Source organism: Microtus pennsylvanicus, chromosome 2 (assembly GCF_037038515.1).
Source record: "Microtus pennsylvanicus isolate mMicPen1 chromosome 2, mMicPen1.hap1, whole genome shotgun sequence".
In the NCBI taxonomy this organism is placed as follows: Eukaryota; Metazoa; Chordata; class Mammalia; order Rodentia; family Cricetidae; genus Microtus; species Microtus pennsylvanicus.
In genome coordinates, this window is record NC_134580.1 from 152443517 (window position 1) to 152467364 (window position 23848).

General features: G+C 51.2%; 1 protein-coding gene across 1 annotated transcript; it reads right to left on the reverse strand.

Annotated features, from left to right (window-relative positions):
- Positions 1–759: 759 nt before the first annotated feature.
- Bhlhe23 (basic helix-loop-helix family member e23) lies at positions 760–1650 on the reverse strand. The gene has a single exon (XM_075963961.1). It carries the CDS (start codon positions 1648–1650, stop codon positions 979–981), a length of 672 nt encoding a protein of 223 aa, XP_075820076.1. The 3' UTR covers positions 760–978.
- Between the last annotated feature and the right edge of the window lie 22198 nt (positions 1651–23848).

A 23848-nucleotide genomic window follows, 5' to 3' on the forward strand; every position in this document is an offset into this window, starting at 1 on the left:
GAAAACCAGCAAGCATCTCGGACACCCGGCTAAAGGCTCCGGCTAGAGACAGTGTCAGGATTCTGGGTTGCGGTTCTACTTTGTGAGCGACCAGTTACCATTCAGTCCACCGCCGGGTACTCACCGATAGCCCGGCTTCCTGCCGAAGTCCCCGAACTGGAGCAGAGGGGCTTCACTGACCCTGAACCTAGACTGAAGTCCTCGGCTGACCCTCAAGTAGCTCCGTGCAAGTTGTGAGGACCTGCATTCCACCTTGGAACAAATAGCACGAAATGACGCCCTTTCCAGCCCGCGGGAGGCAGGAGCTGGCGATTCGGGCATATTTAGGGACGAGTCCACAGACTTTGAGGCCAGAGTGGGTTTCCTGAGCCTCTGGGCAGGAAAGAACGTTACAGAACACGTTTATACTTGGAAAATACTGCAGATTTCATCTCCTGGGTTCCTACGTCTGCCCTCACTTCTGTTGCAAAGGACCGCGGTGGAACCTGTCTCAGCAGCCCGGTCCGGAGTTTTGGGGCCATCAGAGGTCCCCCAGTGAGGAGCCACACCCGTCCTGCGGAACACGCCTAGTTGGAGCAAGGCCCTGCAGATCGGCCTAGAAGGGATTGGAGCAGAGGACGATCCCTAGTGCTAGGAAGTGCTTAGTGTCTGTGCTCCTGAGCCTTGGGCCGAGTCACCTGTCAGAAGTGGGACCAGCCACTACCTGTTTCCTACCGTGGCTTTCTTTTGGCGCACAGCTGGTAACCTGTCATCCTCACCCCTACCGCGCTGGCAACGCCTAGCGGACTCTGAGAGAGCTCTGTAGCTGCGGCGGTGTCTGGAGAGTCCTCTGGCTCTGCCAGGACCGACTTCGGGTTCTACACCCAACAGTTCTGCAAACAGGGTCCGAGGTCCGGCTGCCCTCTCCCCATAGGGTCCCGCCAGTGAGGACAGGGGGTAGTCTAAATAGAAAGGAGGCTGTGGAGGGGCTCGGCACGGTCAGGCCTTCTCGCCGCAGTGTTTGCAAAGCGCCGAGGGCGATCCGGAGAAGGCGGCGCACTTGTCTGGGCAGGGCCCGAGCGCCGAGCTCGCCGAGAACGGGTAGACCGCTGCCTGGCCGAAGGGAGTCAGAGGCGTGGCGGCCACAGGCGCAGCGAGCCCGTGGCCTTGGTTGAGGTAGGCCACCAGGCGCCGCATCTCCTCCAGGGCCTGAGCCTGCATGAGGATGTAGTTCTTGGCCAGCAGCAGCGTAGCGATCTTGGAGAGCTTGCGCACCGACGGGCTGTGCGCATACGGGATGACTGCGCGCAGTCCGTCCAGCGCGTCGTTCAGGTCGTGCATTCGCCGCCGTTCGCGCGCGTTGATGCTGAGCCGTAGTGAGCGCTGCTCCCGGGGCCGCCGCCGTGCGTCCACAGAGACCCCGGGCCCTCGCCGCCGCCGCCGCCTCTCGAAGGCGTCGTCCTCGTCGCCGCTCTGCTCCCCGCTGCTCTCGACCGTCGCGGTGGAGACGCGGGAAGCAGGCGGCGCGGGGAGGTCGCTACCTGGACCGGATGCACCCAAGCCGCGTGTAGTCTCTGGCCCGCGCGCCGCTGGGTAGGCGTGACCGGCAGCGGTGTAGCCGTGGCTTAGTGCCAGGTACGCGTCCCCGGACAACGACTTGAGCTCGGCCATGACCCTCTGGAGCCTGCTACCTCAGTGCGGCTTCCTGCCCTGTGGGCACGTCTGGCTGCTCAGCTGTCTGTCGGTCCCTGGGTCTCCGCGTGGCCTCTCCGGCCTCCAGCCACCCCTTCTGCACTTCCGCGCCAAGGCGCATGGCCGGCCGGGGCCGCTCTAGCTCCTGCTCGTCCGGGCTTCGTTTTTAAGCGGCTGAGGTGCCGGCTGGGACTTCGCGTCGTCCAATCAGAGGGGACCTGCTGTCCGCATCTTCCCAGCCCTGCTCCGTCTGCTACAAGCCCAGAGATGGAAGATGGAAGCCTTGGGACCCGGGAGAGGCTAGCCCGCTTATTGGTGTCTCAATTGCCTTCTCTTGTTTTCTTCGGGGCGGGGAGGGGGAAGAGTGGTCGCCTCCCCAAAAGTTCTGGTCCTGGGATACCGGTTTCAGCTCTCTGCCGGGTTCTCCTCCGGCTCTCCGGCGGGGCCGGCCGACACACAGACTTGGTAAGGCATAGCCTGCTGCAGGTGATCACAGGTCTGGCCCTATGGGTTTAGTTCTCACCTTCCTGAAGGCGTCCGTCCTTTAGCCAGGTCTGTCGCTCCACCACCAAGTGCGTCCCAATGCGGCTCCCGCAGTCTCCTTAAGTTCTGGTTTGAGGTGAGGACCGGCATTGGAGATGAAACCTTTTGCTCAAGACAGACAGCCTCTCATTTCCCTCACTTGACTTCTCGGGTGAAGGATCCTCAGTCTTGTCCTGGGGGAAGAATAGGACAGATTTTCTCAGTTTTGACTGGGAAGAGGAGTTAGAATTTGAAGGCCGATCAGAGGTCGCTGCAGAAGGAACCAGACTCCTTGTTGGTGAGCGAGTGGGGTTGCCTTCACCTGTCGAGGCCGCAATCTCAGCCCAGACACCTCTCCACACAACAGGTAGGCTAGATCTGAGTGCTTCGTGTGCCCCAACTGGTTTCCAGTATTGTCGCCCCCACTCAGAAGCAGGGGCTGTGCGGGGCATTGGTTCATCTTTCCTCTAGGGGTGTGAGCCTTGAAGCCAAAGTCTGCCCTGGGTCTGGAGGCTCAGACTGCCTGAGACTGGGAGGGGCAGAGCAGGTGGCGTTTTTTCATGTCACAGGAGGTAGGAGGCTAGTACCCAAGGCTCCCTTTCTGCTTACAGAACATGAGGAGGAGCTGCTGGCTGGCCTTCCTCCATGTTTGCCAACTAAAGCCCCATATGTGAAGGCGGCTGAGGGGCTTAGCGCTTTGACCAGAGCCTCCCAAGGTGTGAAACCCCCTAGGGCTCTGTGGTTTCAGCAGGATTCTCTTCACTAAGGTGAGAGATGGGGCCACTCTGGCTTCCAGCACAAGGCGGAACCACTCAGAAGGCCATGCTGTGTGACTTTGGCAGAGTCAATTATCCTCTTTGTTCTGAGTTTCACCAGGAAGAGAGAATGATTCAGTCGCTGAGCATCTCCAAGGATGCACAGATACATGCTGCACATCTGTGAAGTGAATGGGCGAGAGCCATGCATTTGCCGGAAGGTTCTGGGGCTCTAGGCCATTGCAAGAACACAGAAGAGCCAGGCATGGCGGCACATGCCTTTAATCCCAGCATTCAGGAGGCAAAGGTGGGTGGATCTCTGTGAGTTCCAGGACAGCCATGGCTGTTACACAGAGAAACCGTCTTAACGCTCCTCCCCAAAAGAACACAGATAGAAAGATGAGCATCTATGCTTCAGCCACATCAGGGTTTACTCTGCGTCTGAGAGAGAAAGAGGCCAGACAACCACTTCTGGATTGCTCTGAGCTGGCTCGCCATGTGGCCAGCTATGTTGTGGAGGACAGACCCAAAGGATGATGTGTCTCTGTGAGACCTTTTCTAAGAGCCCGCCCCTGCGCTGATGGCAGGGAGATGTGGGAGTTGGTGGAGAACCAGGGTGATTGGGCCCAGATCTGGTTAGGCCCACAGACTGGGACATAGGATGATCAGGTCATCAGAAGAGGCGAAGGCGACAAGGTGAGTAGCAGGGGCCACTGGGATCCAGAGTAGAGGCACATAGCAACAGCACCAGATGCTGATGCTGTCCAGGGGAGTCCTTTTGGAAGACAGGGAGGTTGGTGTGGCACCATTAATAAAAACCCAGAGATAGACATTGGGATTTAACCTGAGAGTCAGAAAAGCAAAACAGCAGCCACTGACTCTCACCTGTACCTCAGTATGAAATGGTGACCCTGCCTCCAAGAATCCTCAAAATAAGACTGTGAGTGAGAGCTGTCTCCTCCCATCTTATATCCCTCTCTAGGGCTGGGATTAAAGGTGTGTGTCACCACTGGCTGGTCTGTAAGGCTGACCAGTGCGGCTGTTTAACTCTCTGAACTTCAGGCAAACTTTATTTACTAAAATACAAAGGAAACTACAGGTTGGCTACAGGGAGAAGTCCAGGAGAGTATTTTAAAGACCACTCCCATGGCCATAGCTGTGTAGGTGGGAAGGAGAAGGGGGGCCTGTGCCTGTGTCTGCTCCAGTCTAGGAGGGCTGTGGGAGGCTGGGAGAGCGCACTATTTGGCTGGGCTCCAAGTCTCAACCTGTGTATAGAGGACGGGTCTCTGTGGACATGGTGGATGTGAGGCCCTTGGGTGATGTTGAGCAGATGTCGTGAAGACACGGAGATGTTATGGGGGGTCAGCAGGGTGCACTAGAGTCTGGGCCACAGCCATGGACAAGGTGGATCTTCAAGTGTTGCCTGAGACTTTAACCATGGCTGCCACTGGCATTGCCAGGGAGAGTGCATTAAAGCTATGACCTGGGTCGGTGATGGGATGGGCTTGCGATTTCTAAACTTTCTCGGCCAGGAGGGCAGACATGTTATTCAGTTAGACAGTTAATGTTAATTACCTGCTTGACAGAATCTATGATCACCTGGGAGGTGGAACTTTGGGGATTTCTGTGTGTGTGTGTGTGTGTGTGTGTGTGTGTATGTGTGTGTGTGTGTATGTGCATGTGTATGTGTGCATGTATATGTGTGTATGTGTGTGTATGTATGTATGTGTATGTATGTTTGTGCGTATGTATGTGTGTATGTTTGTGTATGTATGTGTGTATGTGTGTGCGTATGTATGTGTGTATGTGTGTGTGTGTATGTGTGTGATCTTTATTGTGACAGCGGAGGTGGGAAGACAGACTGGGCTGTATAAAATGACAGCGGCATCAGCATGAGTCAGTTGCTCTCTTATTCTGGCTGTGGGTATGATGATGTCATCTGCTTCAAGCTCCTGCCAGCTTGGTTTCCCCACCACTTAAACTATGAGAGAAAACAAACCCGTCTTCTGTGTGGTTGCTTTCGTTGGGGTGTTTGTCATGGCAACAGGAAAGGAATAGAGACAATCAGTTAGTCAAGAACATTCAATATCACCTGTCACCAGCTCTGAAGGAAACCAGGGAACGGGTCTGAAGTCAGCCACCTGTTTGTAATGGGCGAGACTGCTGGGCGTGGGGGCACAGGACTATAATCCCAGCACCTCGGAGGCAGAGGCAGGTGGGTCGCTGAGTTTGAGGCCAGCCTGGTCTTCATAGTGAGTTCCAGGACAACTAGAGATACATAACGAGACCCTGTCTCAAAAACAAAACAAACAAAACAAAATAAAATAAAAACATAAAACAAGAACCAACTTGCAATAGGCAAGCTACAAGGAGAGGTGGGGTTTGCAGTGCCACGCTGCCACCTGCTGGACGGTAGGGAGATTGCAACTTCTCAGGCCCTTATTAGATGGGTTGTTTCCCAGGCTCCTGTGAGAGGGAAGGGGAGGAATACCAACTTTACCAGCACCCCAGTGGAATGTTCCCCTGCTGGAGCTGGGTGCTGTAGGTATCCCGGGACTGAGTGGGACCATGGCTGAGAAGGCAGAGCTCTTTCTACCTTTTATTCACCATGGCAGGGAGGACTTGGGAGTCTGAACCAATTAAGGTTTCCATTCCCGTAAAATGTGGTTCGTCTCTGCAACACGTATGGTCTTAGGATAACCTGGGAGACTGGAACTAGGACAGCCCCATCCTGGCTTAGAATCAGCGTGGTTTGGCTGCTCTTTGATGCTAAAATCGACCTGGGATTTTGAGTGAGGCTGTCCCTACCCACGAGTGTGGATGTCAGGTGATGGCTGTAGCCCCTCACTTCAGTCAGCTCACACGAGGGAAACTTCTGACTCATGCAGCTTTCCCAGGTGCTCGAAGTCTTCCTGGGCATGGACTTCCCACTCCCCCTGGGGGCCTGTCTTAGCCAGTGTTTATTGCTGTGAAGAGACACCATGACCACGACAACTCTTATAAAACAAACCATTTTATTTGGGCTGGCTTACAGTTTCAGAAGTTTAGTTCATGATCAGCATGGCGGCACTCGAGAAGAGGTGCTGGAGGAGGAGCCGAGAATTGGATCAGCAAGGAGCAGGTAGAGAAAGCAACCCACTTCCTCCAACAAGGCCACACCTCTAATCCTGCTCAAGTAGTGCCATTCCCTGATGACTAAGCATTTAAATACACATACAATACAAATACACATTCAAATACACATACAAGTATTCAAATACACATACAATACAAATACACATTCAAATACACATACAAGTATTCAAATACACATACAATACAAATACACATTCAAATACACATACAAGTATTCAAATACACATACAAGTATTCAAATACACATACAATACAAATACACATTCAAATACACATACAAGTATTCAAATACACATACAATACAAATACACATTCAAATACACATACAAGTATTCAAATACACATACAAGTATTCAAATACACATACAATACAAATACACATTCAAATACACATACAAGTATTCAAATACACATACAATACAAATACACATTCAAATACACATACAAGCCTCTGGGCCCATTCTTATTCAAACCACCACAGGGATCATAGCAAAAGTCTTGCCCTCAAGTCCTGATTTTTGCCCAGGTTCCTGTTAGTCCACAAAGGACACCCTCCCATCCATGCACCAGCTTAAATATGTTTTTAGGATTGGTGTTACGGCTTAATGAACCTAATAACCAGAGTTCAATGCCCAGAACCCACATGAAAGAGAACAGATTCCTGAATTTTGTCATTTGACCTCTGTACAGGTGCTGTGGAACACATACCCATGCTCACACATACCACACATGCACACACACACACACACACCACACACACAATACCACACATACCACACACGCGCACACACACACACATACACCACACAATACCACACACACCACACACACACATACCACACATACCACACACACAATACCACACATACCACACACACACATACCACACACGCACACACACACATACCACACACGCACACACACACACCACACACAATACCACACACACTACACACACACACCCGTGCTTACACATACTACAAATACACACACCACACACACCCATACCCCCCCACACCCGTGCTTACACATACCACACACACACACCACATACACCCATACCACACACACACACCACACACACCCATACCACAACACACACACACACATGCTCACACATACCACACACACACACCACATACACCCATACCACAACACACAAACACACATGCTCACACATACCACACATGCACACACACATACCACACACACGCTCACACATACCACACACACACACAATGTCATAAATAAAATTAAATTTAAGATATGTTTTAAACAACAGTTTATGAAGACATAATTTGTGCCGTGTATCCAGAACATCATCAGTTCACAGACATTCGCAGCAGGTTTATTCTGTGATTCACAGCCATCACCCTAACCCACCTCAGGACACCCTCCTCTTTCTCCTACCACATCCCTCCATCCCTTCCCAATGTTCTCATCCTTCCAGCCCAGGCCCACCCTGCTGATGCTACCTCTGTGCTGGGCTTAGGGAATTCTGCTCTGCGCTGTTTAGCTGAGGGATGTGATCTAAGTGATTTCCCTAGGGTGACGAGAGAGGAGGCCCAAGGTTCTGCTCCAGTCCTGATGTAGTTTCTTGATCACCACCTCTACACAGGTTTTTCCCCACTTAAAATGTTTAAGCACTCCCTTTCACCATGGGAATAACATACAAGGTCCCTCATGCCCCTACCCACCAGACAGAAGTGGATAGGTTGTGTTGACATTGATTATGGCTTCTGGGGCTTGACTTAAAGCATCTTTTTTTGCCTTCCAGATCTGAGCAGAGCTGTTACTTCTCCACCTCCTGGAAGCCTTTTGGACACACCCCCCTGCCACAAAGGACGAGGTCCCTCCAGACCCTCGCTTGCAGGGAACTGAGAAGAATGACAGATACAGACCCCCCCCCCCACAGCCCTTGCTTCTCTCTGAGCGCAGCCGGCGTCCAGGTTTGGCCATCAGTCAGTCTCCACATCCCCAGCGAAGTCTTAGCAGACCTCACCGTGAGGAGACAGTTCTGAAGCATGTGAGTAAATCCTGGATAAACACAGGCGCACGAGTGTTTGTGGGCTTCCTCCCTATCATTTCTAAGTCAATCAACCCATGGTTAGTGGATACGGCTTTTGGGATGGAACTGAGACTTCTTTCCTCCAGTACATGGTCAATCTTGAGAAATGTGCCTTGTGTTTAAGCTGCAAATAATGCGTGTATCAGCCATTCATATCCCATCAAGACATTCCATCCAATTCCTAAATCCACTTTCCCCTTTTTACTTTGTTGTCTAGGCTGGCTGAGATCTCATGATATTCCTGCCTCAGTGCTAGGACTATAGACATGTGCTACCTTGCCCAACTTAGTTCATTTTTTATGTTTTGTTTTTGTTTTTCAAGACAGGGTTTCTGTGTACTCTTGGCTGTCCTGGAACTCATTCTATAGACCAGGCTGTCCTCGAACTCAGAAATCTGCCTGCCTCTGCCTCCCAAGTGCTAAGATTAAAGTCATGTGCCACCAATGCCAGGCTAGTTCATTTTTTAATGTTTTTATCTTCTAGATTCAGAGAGAGCTATCTCTCCAGCCCCTAACTGTTGGCTCTTATGCGTTTCTCTAACCCCATGCTCTTGTGTCTGTCTGGGTTCTGGCTGTATGTGCTTTGATCCTTCTCGAACCCCTCCTCTCATCCTCCCTGTTTCCCTTGGTCTCATCTGTAATTCACTCACAGTGCTTTCTTCTCGCCTATCTTTAGTTTGCTGATTCTGTCCTCAGGCACATTTGCCCTTCAAGGTGTTATGAAATTCCTAAATCGCAGTTAGTGCTAGAACATTCATTTGGTTTTGTAGGTCTCTGCTGAAGCCTCAATCTCATCTTCTCCCTCAATGCTGAGCAGACAGATCCAGGCCGCTCTGCAGAACTCTGGCCTGCAGCTGTTGCTGCGACCATCTGCTCTGTCTCCCAGATCACTGGGCGTTTCTACTGTGCTCTGACTGCTGTAGTTCTGAAAACTATGTTGCAGATCTCACTAAATGTCTGCGTTCTTCCAGGGAAGAATCAGATCAGCTGCACAGGAATCCCGAGCCTCTGACATGTACCATTATCAAACCATGCCTTCTGCTCACCTTACTCCAGAGTACACTTGCTCATTGTCCAAACTCGAAGTGAGGGGTTCGCTGGCCTCGCCTAAAATCCATCCCTGTGGTGAGTGCCACCTCCTCCCTGAGCTCTGTCCCTCAGGGACAAGCCCCATGCTCAGAGAGGACACCCCTCGGCAGGTAGATGTGCCTCTCAGATGCTAATCCGGAACACACCCAACTCTCACTGGGTACAGGTTAAGGGTACGGAGAACAGAGCCTGCCCCAACTGCTTACCTTGTCGGGGGGTGGGGAGCAGGCAAGGTGTCTGACTCCATGTGTTCCCAGTGGACATTCCACTGTGTCTTGGCTATCCTAGACAGAGGCGCCTCTCAGCTCTGCACGGCTACCCAGTAGAAAAGCAACTGGGCTCCCGTTGCTCTTTCTGTGCCTGTGATGGGTGATGGTCTCTAGCCCTTGACACGAGCGTGCCACGGGGTCTTTGTGCTTTGAGAATGGATGGGCCCAGGTTGGCTCCTCTCACCTGACATTTCCAGGCCACAGTTTATGAGCCCTAGGAGCATTTGTGTATCCCTTCCACATGTGTCTCTAGCGTGTCCAGCAGCCCACCCTGTCCTGTCTCCCCAGCCTCCTCTGCTCACTGGCCTCTGGTGCTTTGGAACCACAGGACTCTGGGTTTTCCCTTTCACACCATCAGCCCTTGCTCCAGTCTTAGCCCCTGTTGTGCCTGTGAGCCGCAGTCCCTCTGCTTCTTCCCATCCAGGGAAGGCAGGCAGGTCCTCAGCAGGAGGTCAGGACTTGCCCAGCTGGTTCTTCTGTGGCTTTCTTCACAAATGACAAGGGCAACCTGTTAAAGCAGACCAGGTCTCATCCCACATAACTGGTCCCTCGTGTGTCTCTGGGCAAGGCCTTTGCCCACTCCTGTCTTGTGGGCTGGGCGGTAGTTCCTGTATGACTCTCCCTTTCTCAGCCCTGGCCCCACTACATGACCCTGCTCCAAGCAAGCTTCCCTTTCTTAAGACTCCACCCCCTCCATTCCAGGACTCTACCCAACTGTTTCCATCCTTGGCACCTGTGTTCTTTCCTCTAGATGCCTAAGCAAGAGTAGAGAGCGCCCTGAGGAGGTCACCGGGGACTCAATCCCATTGAGCACCCTAAAAGGTATCTATCTGGGAGGGGTTGTAGATCTCTGAGGTCACGGTAAGCTCTGCACATCTATCTGTTGTCTGGGGACAGTCTGCTGTCCAGGCAGAAAGTCAGATTCTGATCCTTCTAGAAGCCTGAAGAGAGGTTGGTGGTACAGACTTGAGTAGTTCTCTTTCTGGCCTCCAGGGGGCAGCAAGTCCCTGATCTTGTGCTGCTGTGTCCAGGTACAGGTGAGGTTTATGGGCAGGGAAAGCCTGGTCGTCACGTGTCTTTGTCATTTTGCTGTTGGGACCAGATTGTTAGGATTGGCAGGGACATAGTCAGCAGGACAGCTGGTGCTGGGTTGCACGGGGTGGCGCGGGGAAGAATAGGGGAAAAGTGGGGCCCTCTTGCCCAGATATCCTTTGGGCATAGCAGCCCTCCCTGGATGAGATCTCAGGAAGCTTTAGAGGGGCCTCTTAAGATTGAAGAGGAAAAAAAAAGGTCAGAACATGGATCACGTGATAGCTGATGTAGTCAAGGCATCCCTCAGGACCAACACCCAGAAAGTCTATCCCAGCGAGGCTATTGTGATGAAGGCAGTGACTTTGCCAACACCTGTGGGGGCAGGCAGCCTGCCGGTAGGGTGACAACAGTCTGGCCATGGCCCCCCTAAACTCGTCTCCTGGGTGTCCTCTCAGAAGCCTCGTGGGGTTGACGTTTCCTATAGAACAGAAGGCAGACAGGAGCAAACCGTGAGTGGTGTCTCCTGTCTTCTCTTTCAAAATTTCAGAACTCATGCAGGCAGGCTGAGTGTGATGGCCCATGCCTTTAATCCCAGCACTTGGGAGGCAGAGGCAGGGGATCTCTCAAGTTCAAAGTCGATCTGGTTTACACAGCAAGTTCCAGGTTAGTCAGAGCTACAGAGTGAGACCCTGTCTCAAACCAAGAGTGCATGTGGCAGCCTTGTGTATTACCCACTGTTTTCTGGATTTGATTCTTTATTCTTTTGTGTAGATTCCATCTGGAATCATTTCCCTTCTGCCTGAATGGGTCAGTGCTTCCTCAGCCCAAACTGACTTCCCTCAGCTTTTAGCTGGTTAGTTAGTTTGCCTAAAAACATCTTTATTTGTTGAAATGTGGGGATGTATTCCTTGAATACAGAACTGTGTTGGTGTGTTAGGCCGGCAGGTTTGCTCTGAGTGTGTGTGTGTGTGTGTGTGTGTGTGTGTGTGTGTGTGTGTGTGAGATGTGTGAGGTGATGTAAGCTGTGAATATGTTTTATTGCTATTGGTTAATAAAGAAGCTGCTTTCAGTGGCTTAACAGAGTAAAGCCAGGCAGGAAACCTAAGCTGAATGCTGGGAGAAAGAAGGCAGAGTCAGTGAGAAGCCGTGTGGGCCATGAGCCTCATGGCAAAATATAAAATAATAGAAATGGGCTAATTCTAAATATAAGAGCTAGCTACCAATACACTTAAGTGACTGGTCAAACAGTGATTTAAATAATATAGTTTCTAAGTTGTTATTTTGAGTCTGGGCAGCCGGGAACAAACAGGTGGCCTCTGCCAATGTGTGTGTGTGTGTGTGTGTGTGTGTGTGTGTGTGTGTGTGGTGTGCCTGTGGAGGCCAAAGGACAATCTTGAGTGGCATTCCTCAGGCCCAGTCCACGTTTTTGTTATTATTGAGATAGGACCTCTGGTTGGTTTGGAACTCACCAATTTGGCAAGGCTGGCTGGCTATGTAGCAAGTCATGGGACCCCACCTATCTCTGCTCCTTCCACACAGGGTTGCAGGCGTGACACTAAGCCCCCTCCCTCCGGGGTCTGTAGATTGCACATCAAGCGTGTTACTAAGCCTCTCCCCAGCCCCTTTCTGGTTATTTTCCCTCCCTGGCTGCTCTGGGGGAGGCTGTCTTAGATAACACTTCACCTGAAGCAGATTTGTTGAAACCTTTCTGAAGTGTTGGACATGGCTTTGGGTAGAGCCATTTCTTCCCAGGTCTGCTCTTCACCCCGGACAGGGCCATCCCAGAATGTTGTGATTCATCACCGTCACCCTGCAGGGGCACCTCCCTGTGAGAACTAAGCTGTTGTCTGGGCTCTGGCCTGGGACGAGGAGGGTGGTGCTTGTCAAAACTCACCATCCTTGTTAAGTGACCGGCCAGCCTGGTTGGGCTTCCCTCACTTTTCTCTCCAGTGGTGTGGGATTTGGGACAATGGCAGGGTGACCTCTGAAAAGAGCTCCAAGCTGGGCACTCAGTGACTTAGTTTCCGGGTATTTTCCAGTGGAGGAAGACAGCCTGCTGCCAGGCAGCTACCCAGATCCTCACTGGCAGAGCCAGTTCTTCACTGGCAGCAGAGGGGGATCAGGTGCCAGTCCACTAGGAACGTGGAGCGTGGAATGGTGGGCACAGTGTCCTCTTATCTGTGGGGAAATCTCCAGCAGCTGAGCTCAGGGAAATCTGATTCCTGTCTGTATTCTGTTGACCCTCCCTCATTTTCATCCCCAGTGCCTGAGCAGGAGAGGGCAGGAAGGCGGAGGGAAGCGTATGACAGGAGCCATAAGTCTGACAGGCAGCAGAGAGCCAGATCCCCTCAAGATCTGTGAAGGAGACAAGCTGGGCTCACTGACTGCTCTGCTCCGCAGAGAGAGACTGCAGAGGAAGCTGCCGGCATTGACCCGCCCACCAGTGCTTCTGTGTCGATCCCTGGCCATCACACCCTGGCTGCAGCACCCAGAGTCGGAGCCTCCTGCAGTGTCTGGGAAGATGAACATACCTGGAGATGCCCTGGGGCAAAGATGTATCTGTTAATGATTCTCCCGTGCGGTTCCCACATTGCTCCACAGATGATTTTGTACTTGGCTGAGATTCAATGCAAATGCATAGAAAAATTAGGGAGAAATAGTGTAGGATTTTGAAAATTTTCTTTTGCTGCAATTTCAAACAAATCAATATCAATGGTTCTCATCGGGAGCAAGTTTGCTGGACTGAGCTTGAGCTGTGGTCAGGGGCTCCTCAGGAGGGGAGATTCTTCAAGGGAACTCAGACCCTCCGCCACGCAGGGTAGGGTGGAGTTAGCGCCTCCAGACGCACAGATCAAAGGAGAGGTCTGACCACAAACCCACATCTTCAAGGAAGCAGGGCACAGCAGTGGAGGAGTCAGACCAGGGCTCATGTGTGGAGTGGGCACCATCCTGTCTCTCAGGAACGCTTCTTCCTCTGCACTTTGATCACCAGCCAGAACAAAAGGCACCTTTCTTCTGAGCATCCACCTGCGGGAATCCTGGCTAGAGTCTGCACTCCTGCGAACCAGCAAGGGTCCAGGCACAGCTGGGTCTAACAATCCACATGGAAGTGTAAGCACTTGACTCCACCCCTGCACCTGCTGTATTCACCCTCCTGCTGCCCATCCCGGGGTGACAGAGCCACCAGCAGATCCAGGCTGATGTCCTGTCTGCTCTGAAGCTGCTTTTCCTCCCTGATGTCTTTTCTCTTTTGTCCTGGACTTCCAATCTGAGTCTCATTCTTTCTTAGTCCTTACGATCTGGGTACCATTGTCCACTCCAGGCTCAGCAGCCAGGCTCTCCCTACCTCCTGGGGAGACCCCATTCATCCCAGTCTTTAGGGCCGCCTAAAGAAAGCTGCCCACAAAAGCTGATGTAGTCTCAAGTGACCATGTCCTGCGAATGCCTTATGCTAGCCTGGAGGGAGGTGGCTGGAGTGAGGGGCAGCCATGGAACTGTGTGAGTCTAAGACTTCACAGAGGAGGCAGCCACTTGGCTGCTTAGGCAGAGGGTTGGTGTCTGGGGGAAGCTCTTTTCCCTGGACTAGAAGAAGCTGGCACAAGACATACAGTGCTCTCCATTCTGGTTTTTTTTTTTTTTTGCCATCCAACCTGGCTGAGGTGAGGTAGGAACAGTTCTGGGCTCAGGGAAGCTTAAACTCCTGCCAACCTCCCTCCCATTTCCTGCCTCCTCTGCAATGGGATCTGCACATACCCCGCTGAGGGGCTGGGCCCAGGCTGCCTCATCCTATGCCCAGTCAACCCTGTTTCTTTCAGCGATTGGTCTTCCTGGGCTGCCAGTCAAGTGTATAGGCTTTGAATGCCAATTTATAGTCTCCTGATCAGAAGTGGAATCTGAGACCATGGCTGGGGGAACTTGAGGTGAGTGTGTGTTTGTGTGTAGTGTGTATAGTGTGTGTAGTGTGTGTGTGTGTGTAGTGTGTAGTGCATATAGTGTGTATGTAGTGTGTATGTATAGTGTGTGTATGTGTGTGTGATGTATTGCCTTCTGAACACCAGGAAACCCATTATCTTGGGAGCATCCCCTGAAACCCAGAACCCTTATAGGCCTCCCTTACTGGAGTTCCAAGGACATGGATTCCTTCTGGGACCCCCCCAGGACCCCTGTCCACTTTGGGACCGCACCAGATATTAATTCTGATTAGGACATCCTTCCAGGATCTTAACCATGACTAGGACCTCTCCTAGGGTTCTGAACTCTTCTGGGCCCCACTAGGACCACAATTCCTGCTGGAAAGCCCCAGGACCCCAACCCCTGGTTTGGCCCTTTCCTAAGAACACAGACTTCTCTGAGACTCACTTCCAGGACCCTAACTTCCTCTAGAACTACCAATAGGACTCTGAGTCTTGTGGGGACCCCCTACGAATCCCCATTAGTACCCTCTCCCTACCCTGGCCTCCTCTGTGCAGATTTGGGGGAAAGGGGAGAACAGGGCAGTGAGGACAGACAGGCTTCATCCTCCGCGGTGCCACCTTGTGGTGATACATGGGCAGTGCTAGTCTGCTCAGACACCTAGATTTGAAATTAGGCAAAAGTGATTAGATATATATTTTCCAGGCAGGTATGATAGCACATGCTTTTAATCATAGCACCTGGGAGGCAGAGACAGGTGGATCTCTGTGGGTTTGAGCCCAGCCTACTCTACCTAGAGAGCTCCACACCAGTCAAAACGACATAAGGAGACCCTGCTTCAAATATTTTTGTCTTTTACATTTCCTTTTTGTGTGTGTGCACATGGGGAGGCCAGAGGACAACTTTGGGGAGTTGCCTGTTCTCTCCTTCCACTATGTGGGTCCCAGGATCTAACTCAGGTTCTCAGGCTTGGTTGCAAGCACCTTACTGAACCTCACTGTGCTGGCAAATGGGACTTGGTTGGTTTTTTTTCTTTTCTTTTTTTCTTTTTTTGAGACAGGGTTTTTCTGTGTAACAGCCCCGGCTGTTCTGGAACTCTCTTTATAGACCAGGCTGGCCTCAGACTCACAGATCCGCCTGCCTCTGCCTCCTGAGTGCTAGGATTAAAGACGTGCACCACCACCCCTGGAGGTAAATGGGACTTTTAAAAGGCAGAATTATTTTGTTTGTTTCATCTAAGGTCAAACTCTGAAGACTGTGAGAAGCAGCACAGCAGCATCAGCAAAGTCAAATGCCCCCTGCCTGTTCGTGACCCTGTAAGGGCTGAACACTGGGATCTTGGTTGTGAGCATGCTTCTCCACTGGGCTAGGGTCTCTACTGTGAGGCTCCTCTCATCCTATTTCTGCTGGTCCTTCCTCTCGAGGGGCTGCTCAGATTTTCTTGACATCCTTACCTTTAGAACATCTTCATGGATTGTTCTTCAGGCTTCTGGCTATGCATTGAAAGGAATCCTAAAGGGAGCCACTCATGCCCACAAAACAGGCATCTCTAGATACTCTGTATCCACTGCCAACCTTGTACTCTGGCTGGGACCCAGCTGTGGGCAGGAAGATGTCGCTGCCCACCGTTCCTCGCAACCTTTCATTGGCTGGCTTTGATGACGTCATCACTAGGAAGGGGTTTCTGAGAAGGATGGGCCTGGTGCCCTCAGTCTTTGGGGAAGAGGGCTGAGCCAGGGTTGAGCCCCTGGGGATGTTTAAGCCAAGCAAGAGCTATGGTGAAGGTTGTGTTCTGCTTGTTCTGTGACTCTTTCTGATGCTCTGGGATCCCCAGCGTGGTCCTCATGTACCTGAGTAGTTCTAGCTTCTGCAGAGCCAGGGTGGGGCCTCAGTTTTTCAATTTGGACTCTTAGCTGGGGGTGTGACAGGCCTGTGACGAGTGGGTGTCATTTTCTATTCTGTTTTGCATACTCCACAAACAAGCCTTTGCATCTCACGGAGAATGGAAATACAACACAAAATGACCTTGAGGAAAATCTCTGCTGTTTTTAAGGTTAAAAGCATCCCTATTCCAGGAACCAGCTGAAATATTTGAGGGCAAAAGCACATGGCTTGTGGGAAGAACACACCGCTGGTCATCCAGCCAGCTAGTGAGTTTAATCCCCCCACCCCCGAGCTTGCAGATCACCATGAGGGCTTTGATTTTTGGGTTCAGGGGAAGTGGCTGAGCTGATTCCATTGCCTGCTCTGCCCACGCAGACAGCTGGAAGGTGCTGATTCTACATTCACGGCTTTGAAGATAGCACAAGTTAAGCCCATCAAAAATAGGGCAGGTGTCTATTTTTAAAGTGAATGTGCACAACGGAGAATCTGCACCCCACCCCCAGGCTGTCCAAATGCAGCGTTCCTTCCTGGCTCTCCACAAATGCTACCAGGGGCCTCAGGCTTCCTGGAGGCTGTTTCTTCTTTCTGTAGAGATGTTCTTCTACATCCCTGTGTGGAAACAGAGCCTCCTGCTCAAACACCTTCTCTGAGTTCTGTGGCCTTTGGAAGGAATGTTCTGGAGCCTAGTGGGCAGCTCAGGGGACTGAGAGCAGGATGAATCTCCGGCCTGAGATTCTGCTGTGGCCTTAGGGATTCCTAGCAGGAAGGGGAGATAGGGAGTATGCAGTGTTAGACACTTGGCTGAGTTCCATTCCGTGCTAGCGACGGCCATTTCATCTCACTCAGCCCTGCCACATCATCAGCCATATTGTCAGGGATGTGATCCATATCTGGGGGGTACCCAGCCTGATGTGCAGCAGGTATAAGATGGGAATGTGGACTGTCCCTGCTCAGACCCCTCTCAAAGCAAGTTGCCTCCTCACTCCCATAGTAGCAGTCTGGTACGGAGGGGCCTGTGTTAGTGCTGACACACACTAGTAAGCAATCATGCTGTCCTGGTTCCCACAGCCTTGCTCCCTCCCTGCCAAGCCCTGGGGCCTTCACGCATGCTAGGACTCTAGAATATTCCTTTGTATCTTGAGGGGTGTGTAGAGCTGGCCCCTCCTGGATAGGAGAGCTGCTGGTGTGGTCCTCCCTCTTTCCTTCCTAGCTGGGAGGGTCTATAAGGAGCAGCAGCACTAGGCTGGGAGGTCCCGACTGCTGCACACGGAGCCTGAGCCCGAGTCACATGGGAGCAAGGAGTCTTCCAGACCTGTGGTGATGGGGACACGTCCAAGGCTCTCAAAGGCTGGGAGATTTTGGTCTGGACAGTGTAGAGGCCTTCATCCTAGTAGATTTGTCTCTGACTCCTCTACCATCCTGAGACAGTATGTTTGTGTGTGGTGGTGGTGGTGTGTGTGTGTGTGTGTGTGTGTAGTGTGGCGGTGTGATGTGGTGTATGTGTGGTGTGTTTATGTGTACATATGATATGTGTGAGGTGCGTGTGTGGTGGTGTGATGTGGTGTGTGTGTGGTGTGTTTATGTGTACATATGTGTGTGAGGTGAGTGTGTGGTGTATGTGTGGTGTGTGATGTGGTGTGTGTAATGCGTGTGTATGGTGTAGTATGTGCATGCATGTGTTATGTGTTGTGTGTGTTGTGTGCGTGTGTGGTGGTGTGGTGTGGTGTATGTGTGGTGTGTTTATGTGTACATATGTGTGTGAGGTGAGTGTGTGGTGTATGTGTGGTGTGTGTAATGCGTGTGTATGGTGTAGTATGTGCATGTATGTGTTGTGTGTGTTGTGTGCGTGTGTGGTGGTGTAGTGTGGTGTATGTGTGGTGTGTGATGTGGTGTGTGTAGTGTATGTGTGTATGGTGTAGTAAGTGCATGTATGTGTATGTATGTGTTGTGTGTCTATGGTGTGTGAGTAATGCATGCACAGAGGATTGGGTGTCCTTTCTCTATTGCTCTTCCACTGAACTGACATCTCAGCTAGGCTGGCACATGTAGATGTGGGTGCTGGGGATTCATCTCAAGCCCTTAAGCTTGCCCAGAAAACAGTTTACCCACAGAACCATCTTCCCAGTACCTCTACTTCCTTCCTTGACATCCAAACCCAGGTGGTTTGGTATGGGAAGTGAGGAGTGATTTGAGGAGGCCGTGGGTTCCACGGTGGGGAAAGCCCTCTCTTCAGGACTGTCAGTGGGGGCGGGACTCTGTCTGCACTGACTTCACTAGGCACAGCTGAGTCCTAGTTCCAGGGGCCACCGGGGTAGGAGAATTGTGCCATCCACAGTGATCTTGTCTGACCAGAAACATAGGCTGCATAGAACGGCCACTTAATCAGTTGCCAGATTGGAAAATGCCACATTATTATTTATGAAGACCCTAATAATCACAGTACGATCTTCACAGGCAGTGGGCTGGAAAGTGCAGGTGCAGCTTCCAAACAGTAAGTTTTAATTTGGTCACTGGTAGAAAAGAGGAGCTGTGTAGCATGGTCAACATTGGGCTCTGGCTTTTCCAGTGACAAACGCACAGAATCTTCTGGGGCCTTGGCAGTAAGACCAGACTGCTGGGGTTACAGACCCTAGCTCTCTGAGGTATTTTCCATGCAGGCAGCACCAACTGGGAATGTCAGAGGAGACGAAACTTGTTTGTTAGCTTGTCATACCTATGGCTAATTATTTAATTACCGTAATTTAAAGTTTTACCCGATTTAGCATCAAAACATAAAAATCTGTGATTGCCGAGTCAGAAAGTAATAATGTGATTAACTTGTTTAGGGTAACATATTAACTCAGCTGATTGCATGGCGTCTATCCTGTAGGAGAGTCTTGTGGAGACGGTGTGGGCAGGCGGTAGAGACCCAGGGCACGAGCGTGCGGAGTTCTAATGCCCTGTGAGGACACAGCCAGCAGCCCTGCCTTCCCAGGTAGTCTGAATCCTCACGCCCCCACCCCAGACCCTGTCAGCTTTATCCCTGTGTTGTTCTTCAGGCCTTGGCCCTTCTAGTTTAGACAGCTTCCCAGCATGTTCTGAAGCTCTAAGCGTTGGCTCTAGCTCGTGATTACACCCTTATAACTCCCTGCAGCTGCAGACACGAACTTCCATGCTGTTGGCTGTGGGACTGGAGATCACTGAGGAGTCGGATAACCAGAGAGAGGCAGCTGGGCCTCTTGTCTCTGAGACTAAGATGTGGAAGAGGGGCGGTCAAGAATGGGAAGAGAACTGCGGAGATGCTGGGGGCCTGAAGCAAGTCAAGGAGAACTCGGGATTTATTATCTAATGTTGAAAGGAAGTGAACACTGAGGGCTTCTGTTAGGTCAATTATAGGTGATCACTAGGAGCCAGGTTCATAGCCACCGTTATCACCATCACCATCATCACCATCACCACCACCAGTACCGCGACCACCAATAGTACCATTATCACCACCTCTATGCCATTACCACGCATTGCCATTACCAGCACCAATACCATCTTCATCACCAGTATCACTATCATCATCTTCACTACCATTGTCACCATGACTGCATCCTCACCAAGTCATCGTCACCATCACTGTCACCACCATTACTGCCATTGCCACCATGACCATAACCACCACCTCCACCGTCTCTACCGTCATGACCCGTTCCCATCAGCGGCCATGGTAACGTTGTTATTCTCCTACAGTTTCCTCTTCATGTCTACAGCCCCAAGGTACAGGATCCGTGTGTTCTGTTGGACTGCCCTCTGATGCCTAGAAACACTCAGGGATAGGGCCACAGCACATAGCAGTACCCAGGCCCAGACTCCAGGGACCAAGACCCTGGTGTAGAGTCCCCTGAACGTTAGCTCTGCTGTCCCTGTATGAGAAATGTACTCAACTTTTGTTTCTAGGAACACACATCTCAGTGACTTTTCTTTGGGTCTTTGGGTCTCTCCGTCTCCTGCAGGGCTGAAGCTATGCTTCCTGGCTTCATTTTTGTATCCTGCTGTGGCTGCAATAGAGGGTAGAGATTGCTTAAGGACATCTATGCACTCCTGCTGGGGCATCCCTTCTGCTAGGATGCACGGCCTAGAGAGCCCAGCCCAAGCATCCTGGGTTACCTACGGTGATCACGCTCCCTCTGAACATTGTTCAGTCTCCTCCCTAGACTGGGTCCCATCAGGCAGGTCCTCCCTGGTGCCTGCTTTGTCCAGCATCCTTGAAAGGGTAATCTATTTTGTTTGTGAAAGGTTGATTATCATAGATAAATAAATCTAATTAGTCTCATTTGCTGACACACAAGCCTCTAATTGAGAGATGGGTCATTTGCATATGCAAATGACACAGTTAGGCACCCCTTCCCCGTGTCAGACTTAACATGATTCCTCCAGAGACAAATAATTCTGTTTCAGGAGAGAATATGATATATTAATCCACAAGCAAACAGCTTCATTTAGAATCAGTGGCTTGTGTTTGTTTACACGAAGTAATGGCTGGTGGAGCAGAGGCAAGCTGTGTTGAAGTAGCAACTATGTGTCCGAGGAAAATCTCCGTGCTGTCGGGAGGTCCCCGAATCAGGGGCTTCCTTAGTCCTCAGGGTAGCAGCTACCTTCACAGAGGCCATAGCCATGGTCTTATGTGGCTGGAAGCTCTGAGCCTCTGGTAGGCCAGGTGAGTACCTGTAGGCTTTTGTTCCTTCTGTGTTTGTTCTCTGACCATTGCCTGCTGGCAGCTGATGGCACAGGTGCAGCCACCGCCTAACAGGTTGGAGGTCACCGAGGCTGAGGCATGAGGCTGGTGTTTCCCCAACGTTGTGAGCAGCAGACTATGGAGTGGCCAGCAGGGATAAGTTCTTGGTGGGTCACTGCTCAGTGCTTGGGTCAAGCTAAACCACTTGGCTTCAGCTATTGACTTGGTACAGCTGTGGCCAGAGTCAGTTGCCTCCTCTCTTTTATGGGTTTCGTGCACCAGCAGCTAAAGGCAAGGCTGAGGTGCTGGGCTTAGATGAACCTTGAAGGCTGTCTTCACATTGGAGCCTTCCCACCCGAGTTCTTGGCTAAACCCACAGATTCCAGGAACACAAACAACAGAGCTAGGGGTATCCTCCATGTCTGATTTGTGGGGCATCCGTGGCCAGTGATGTAGGAATAGGGACATGCATCTCCAGCAGGGCCAGGCTTAAAGTGCTAATGGGCAGAGGACCACAGCCTTCTTTGTGTGTTTTCCCCTTCCATAGGCCTGGGGGGGTTGTCACATGAGCTGGTCTGAGGAGGGCTGGAGTGAGGAATTTGGCTCCTGCAGAAGAAGGATGGTGGCATTCTCTGCCTACCCGAGGGCTCTTCAGGCAGTCTGTCACCTTAGCAACTGGCTCATGAAGCATCTAGCTGATACTGCCCTAGATCGCCCCTGTGGTCCCCTCCCTTCCTGCTCTGGGCAAGGCTAGCCAGCAGAGGGCAGCAGTGGGCCAGTTACGGGTTTGGAAGAAGGAATTGGTGAGCCTGGAGAGACGTCCTGTGCTGAATTTTGGGGTCTTTATGTCCCCCAAACGTGTCCACATGGATGAGAAGAACCATCACAGCAGACGTTCTTGCCCTGGAACTGGGGGTGTTTTGTCTTTGACTGGACTTGGGTAGAGAGCTGAAGACGGGATCTCTGTTCACTCATGGCTCTCAGATGATGGGACAAAGAGGACTGGGCCACTAGGATTTCCAGTTCTCACATATTCCTTTATCCACGGGCTCAGCAATTCACTAATTTGTTCACCTGCTTATTTGCACACCTTTCATTCACATAATCACTCATTCACCTACTATGCCACATACATTGGTAGGGGCAGGTATCTTTCTGAACCCATGCGGGAAGCTTCTGTGGTTTTTAAAACCAAGATTCCTGCTCTGCGGAGGCCCAAGTGATCCCTGAGTCTACAGCTAAGGTGTTTCCTTTGGCCGCAGTTTCTTCCCCTCCCTTGTGGTTCACCTCCTCATTATGGAAGACAAAGTGCTCCTGTGGTTTTTGTCCAGCTCAAGGACCTCACTTGGTGAAGGATGAAACCTATTTAGGACGGAATGAGGAAACAGTGCCCACATCCATCCATCACTCACATGGACGATATTCTCATGAGGTTGTCCATGCCATGGGTCAAACATTCTGACTGTAGTTGACATCATGGGTTGGGACAGAGTTCTTGGACAGCTTATTAAGATCTGGAAGCCTACCTGAAACACAGGTATTGGACCCAACTTTACCTTATCTGTGTCCTTCTCTGGGGAATACAAGCATGACACTCCCAGTCCTGTCCTTCTAGATCTGCTAAGTGGGAGGGAAGCTGATGCAGATGGAGCTATGGGAGTGCTATGTGCATGCATTTACATATATGTCTGAGCTGTGTGCACATGTTCCGTGCATATTCTTACACACATTGACAGGGCCTGGTATTGGGTCTCTAGTGCAGGTACAGTGGAGTCATAGCAATCAGGCTGTGACCAGTATGGTGGCCTCCACGGGTGACTCACTGGACCCCTCTCCACTTCAGGACTACCGCTGGAGGCTCCCTCCCTATGGTAACTGAACTCTGCAGGCTTGCTCGGACTTTGGTGAGGAAGCTAGACAGGCACCTGCAGGTTCTTAGAGAGCAGGAGGGCAGTCATGTGCCTTTCCCATTAGGCAGAAGCTGTCTGTGCAGCCAGACAAAAGCAATCAATCTGTTCAGATTCAGGGTATGTTTGTCTCTTCTAGGACAAGATGCAGTCTTGAGTGTGGGCAATGTAACAAGTGTTCCATTCCATTACTTTGTTACATTAGTAAGAATGTAACAAGTATGTATGCACAGGGTTTGCAAACAAGAGAGTAGACATGCATAGTTAGTGTAACAAGAGATGTATTTTATTATGCTGAGGGTCATCATCACAACGTTCACTAAGTTCCTAACTTTGGTCCTAAGCCTATCTCCCCAAGGCTGCTCACCTGTACAGCATATCTTAGCTGAAGAGGTCAGGTCCGTTCTCTAATTCTCTGAGTTGAGGGTCAGGATCCTGGGAGAGACTCCCCAGCTACAGGGCAGATCAAGTTGGCATCTCTCCAGATGTGCCTAGCATAGATCTTGGTTTTTGCTCATTTACTGTCTAGTGGGTTTCATAGGGTCTAGGACTGTGTCTGGTTATCTTGAGTAAGTGAAGTCATTAGATTCTGGTTATCAGGTGAACCCTTGGTGTAGTGGGGTTCCTAGCTAAGCTGTTTTTACATGTCTAAAAGGCATTTTTCTTATTCTATGCTCATTCCATAGGCCAAGCCCTGATAGCCCGCGGCAACACTGTTCTGGCCTTTCTCTCTAGCAGGTTCTAGTCTGGCAAGGATGTTCTTGTTGTTAGTCCCCCTTGCTTTCATCTGGTGCCAGAGAAAAGGCTTTAAGAATGTGTCACTGGCTGCCCTGTGAGCCAGCCCCAAATGTCGTTGGTAAAAGATGTAGGGGTCACTAGCAGCCCAATGTCTTTCAGACCATT

Excerpts from the sequence above, each read along its gene's own strand:
- Bhlhe23 (XM_075963961.1), bottom strand. The coding sequence starts at position 1,650 with ATGGCCGAGCTCAAGTCGTTGTCCGGGGACGCGTACCTGGCACTAAGC.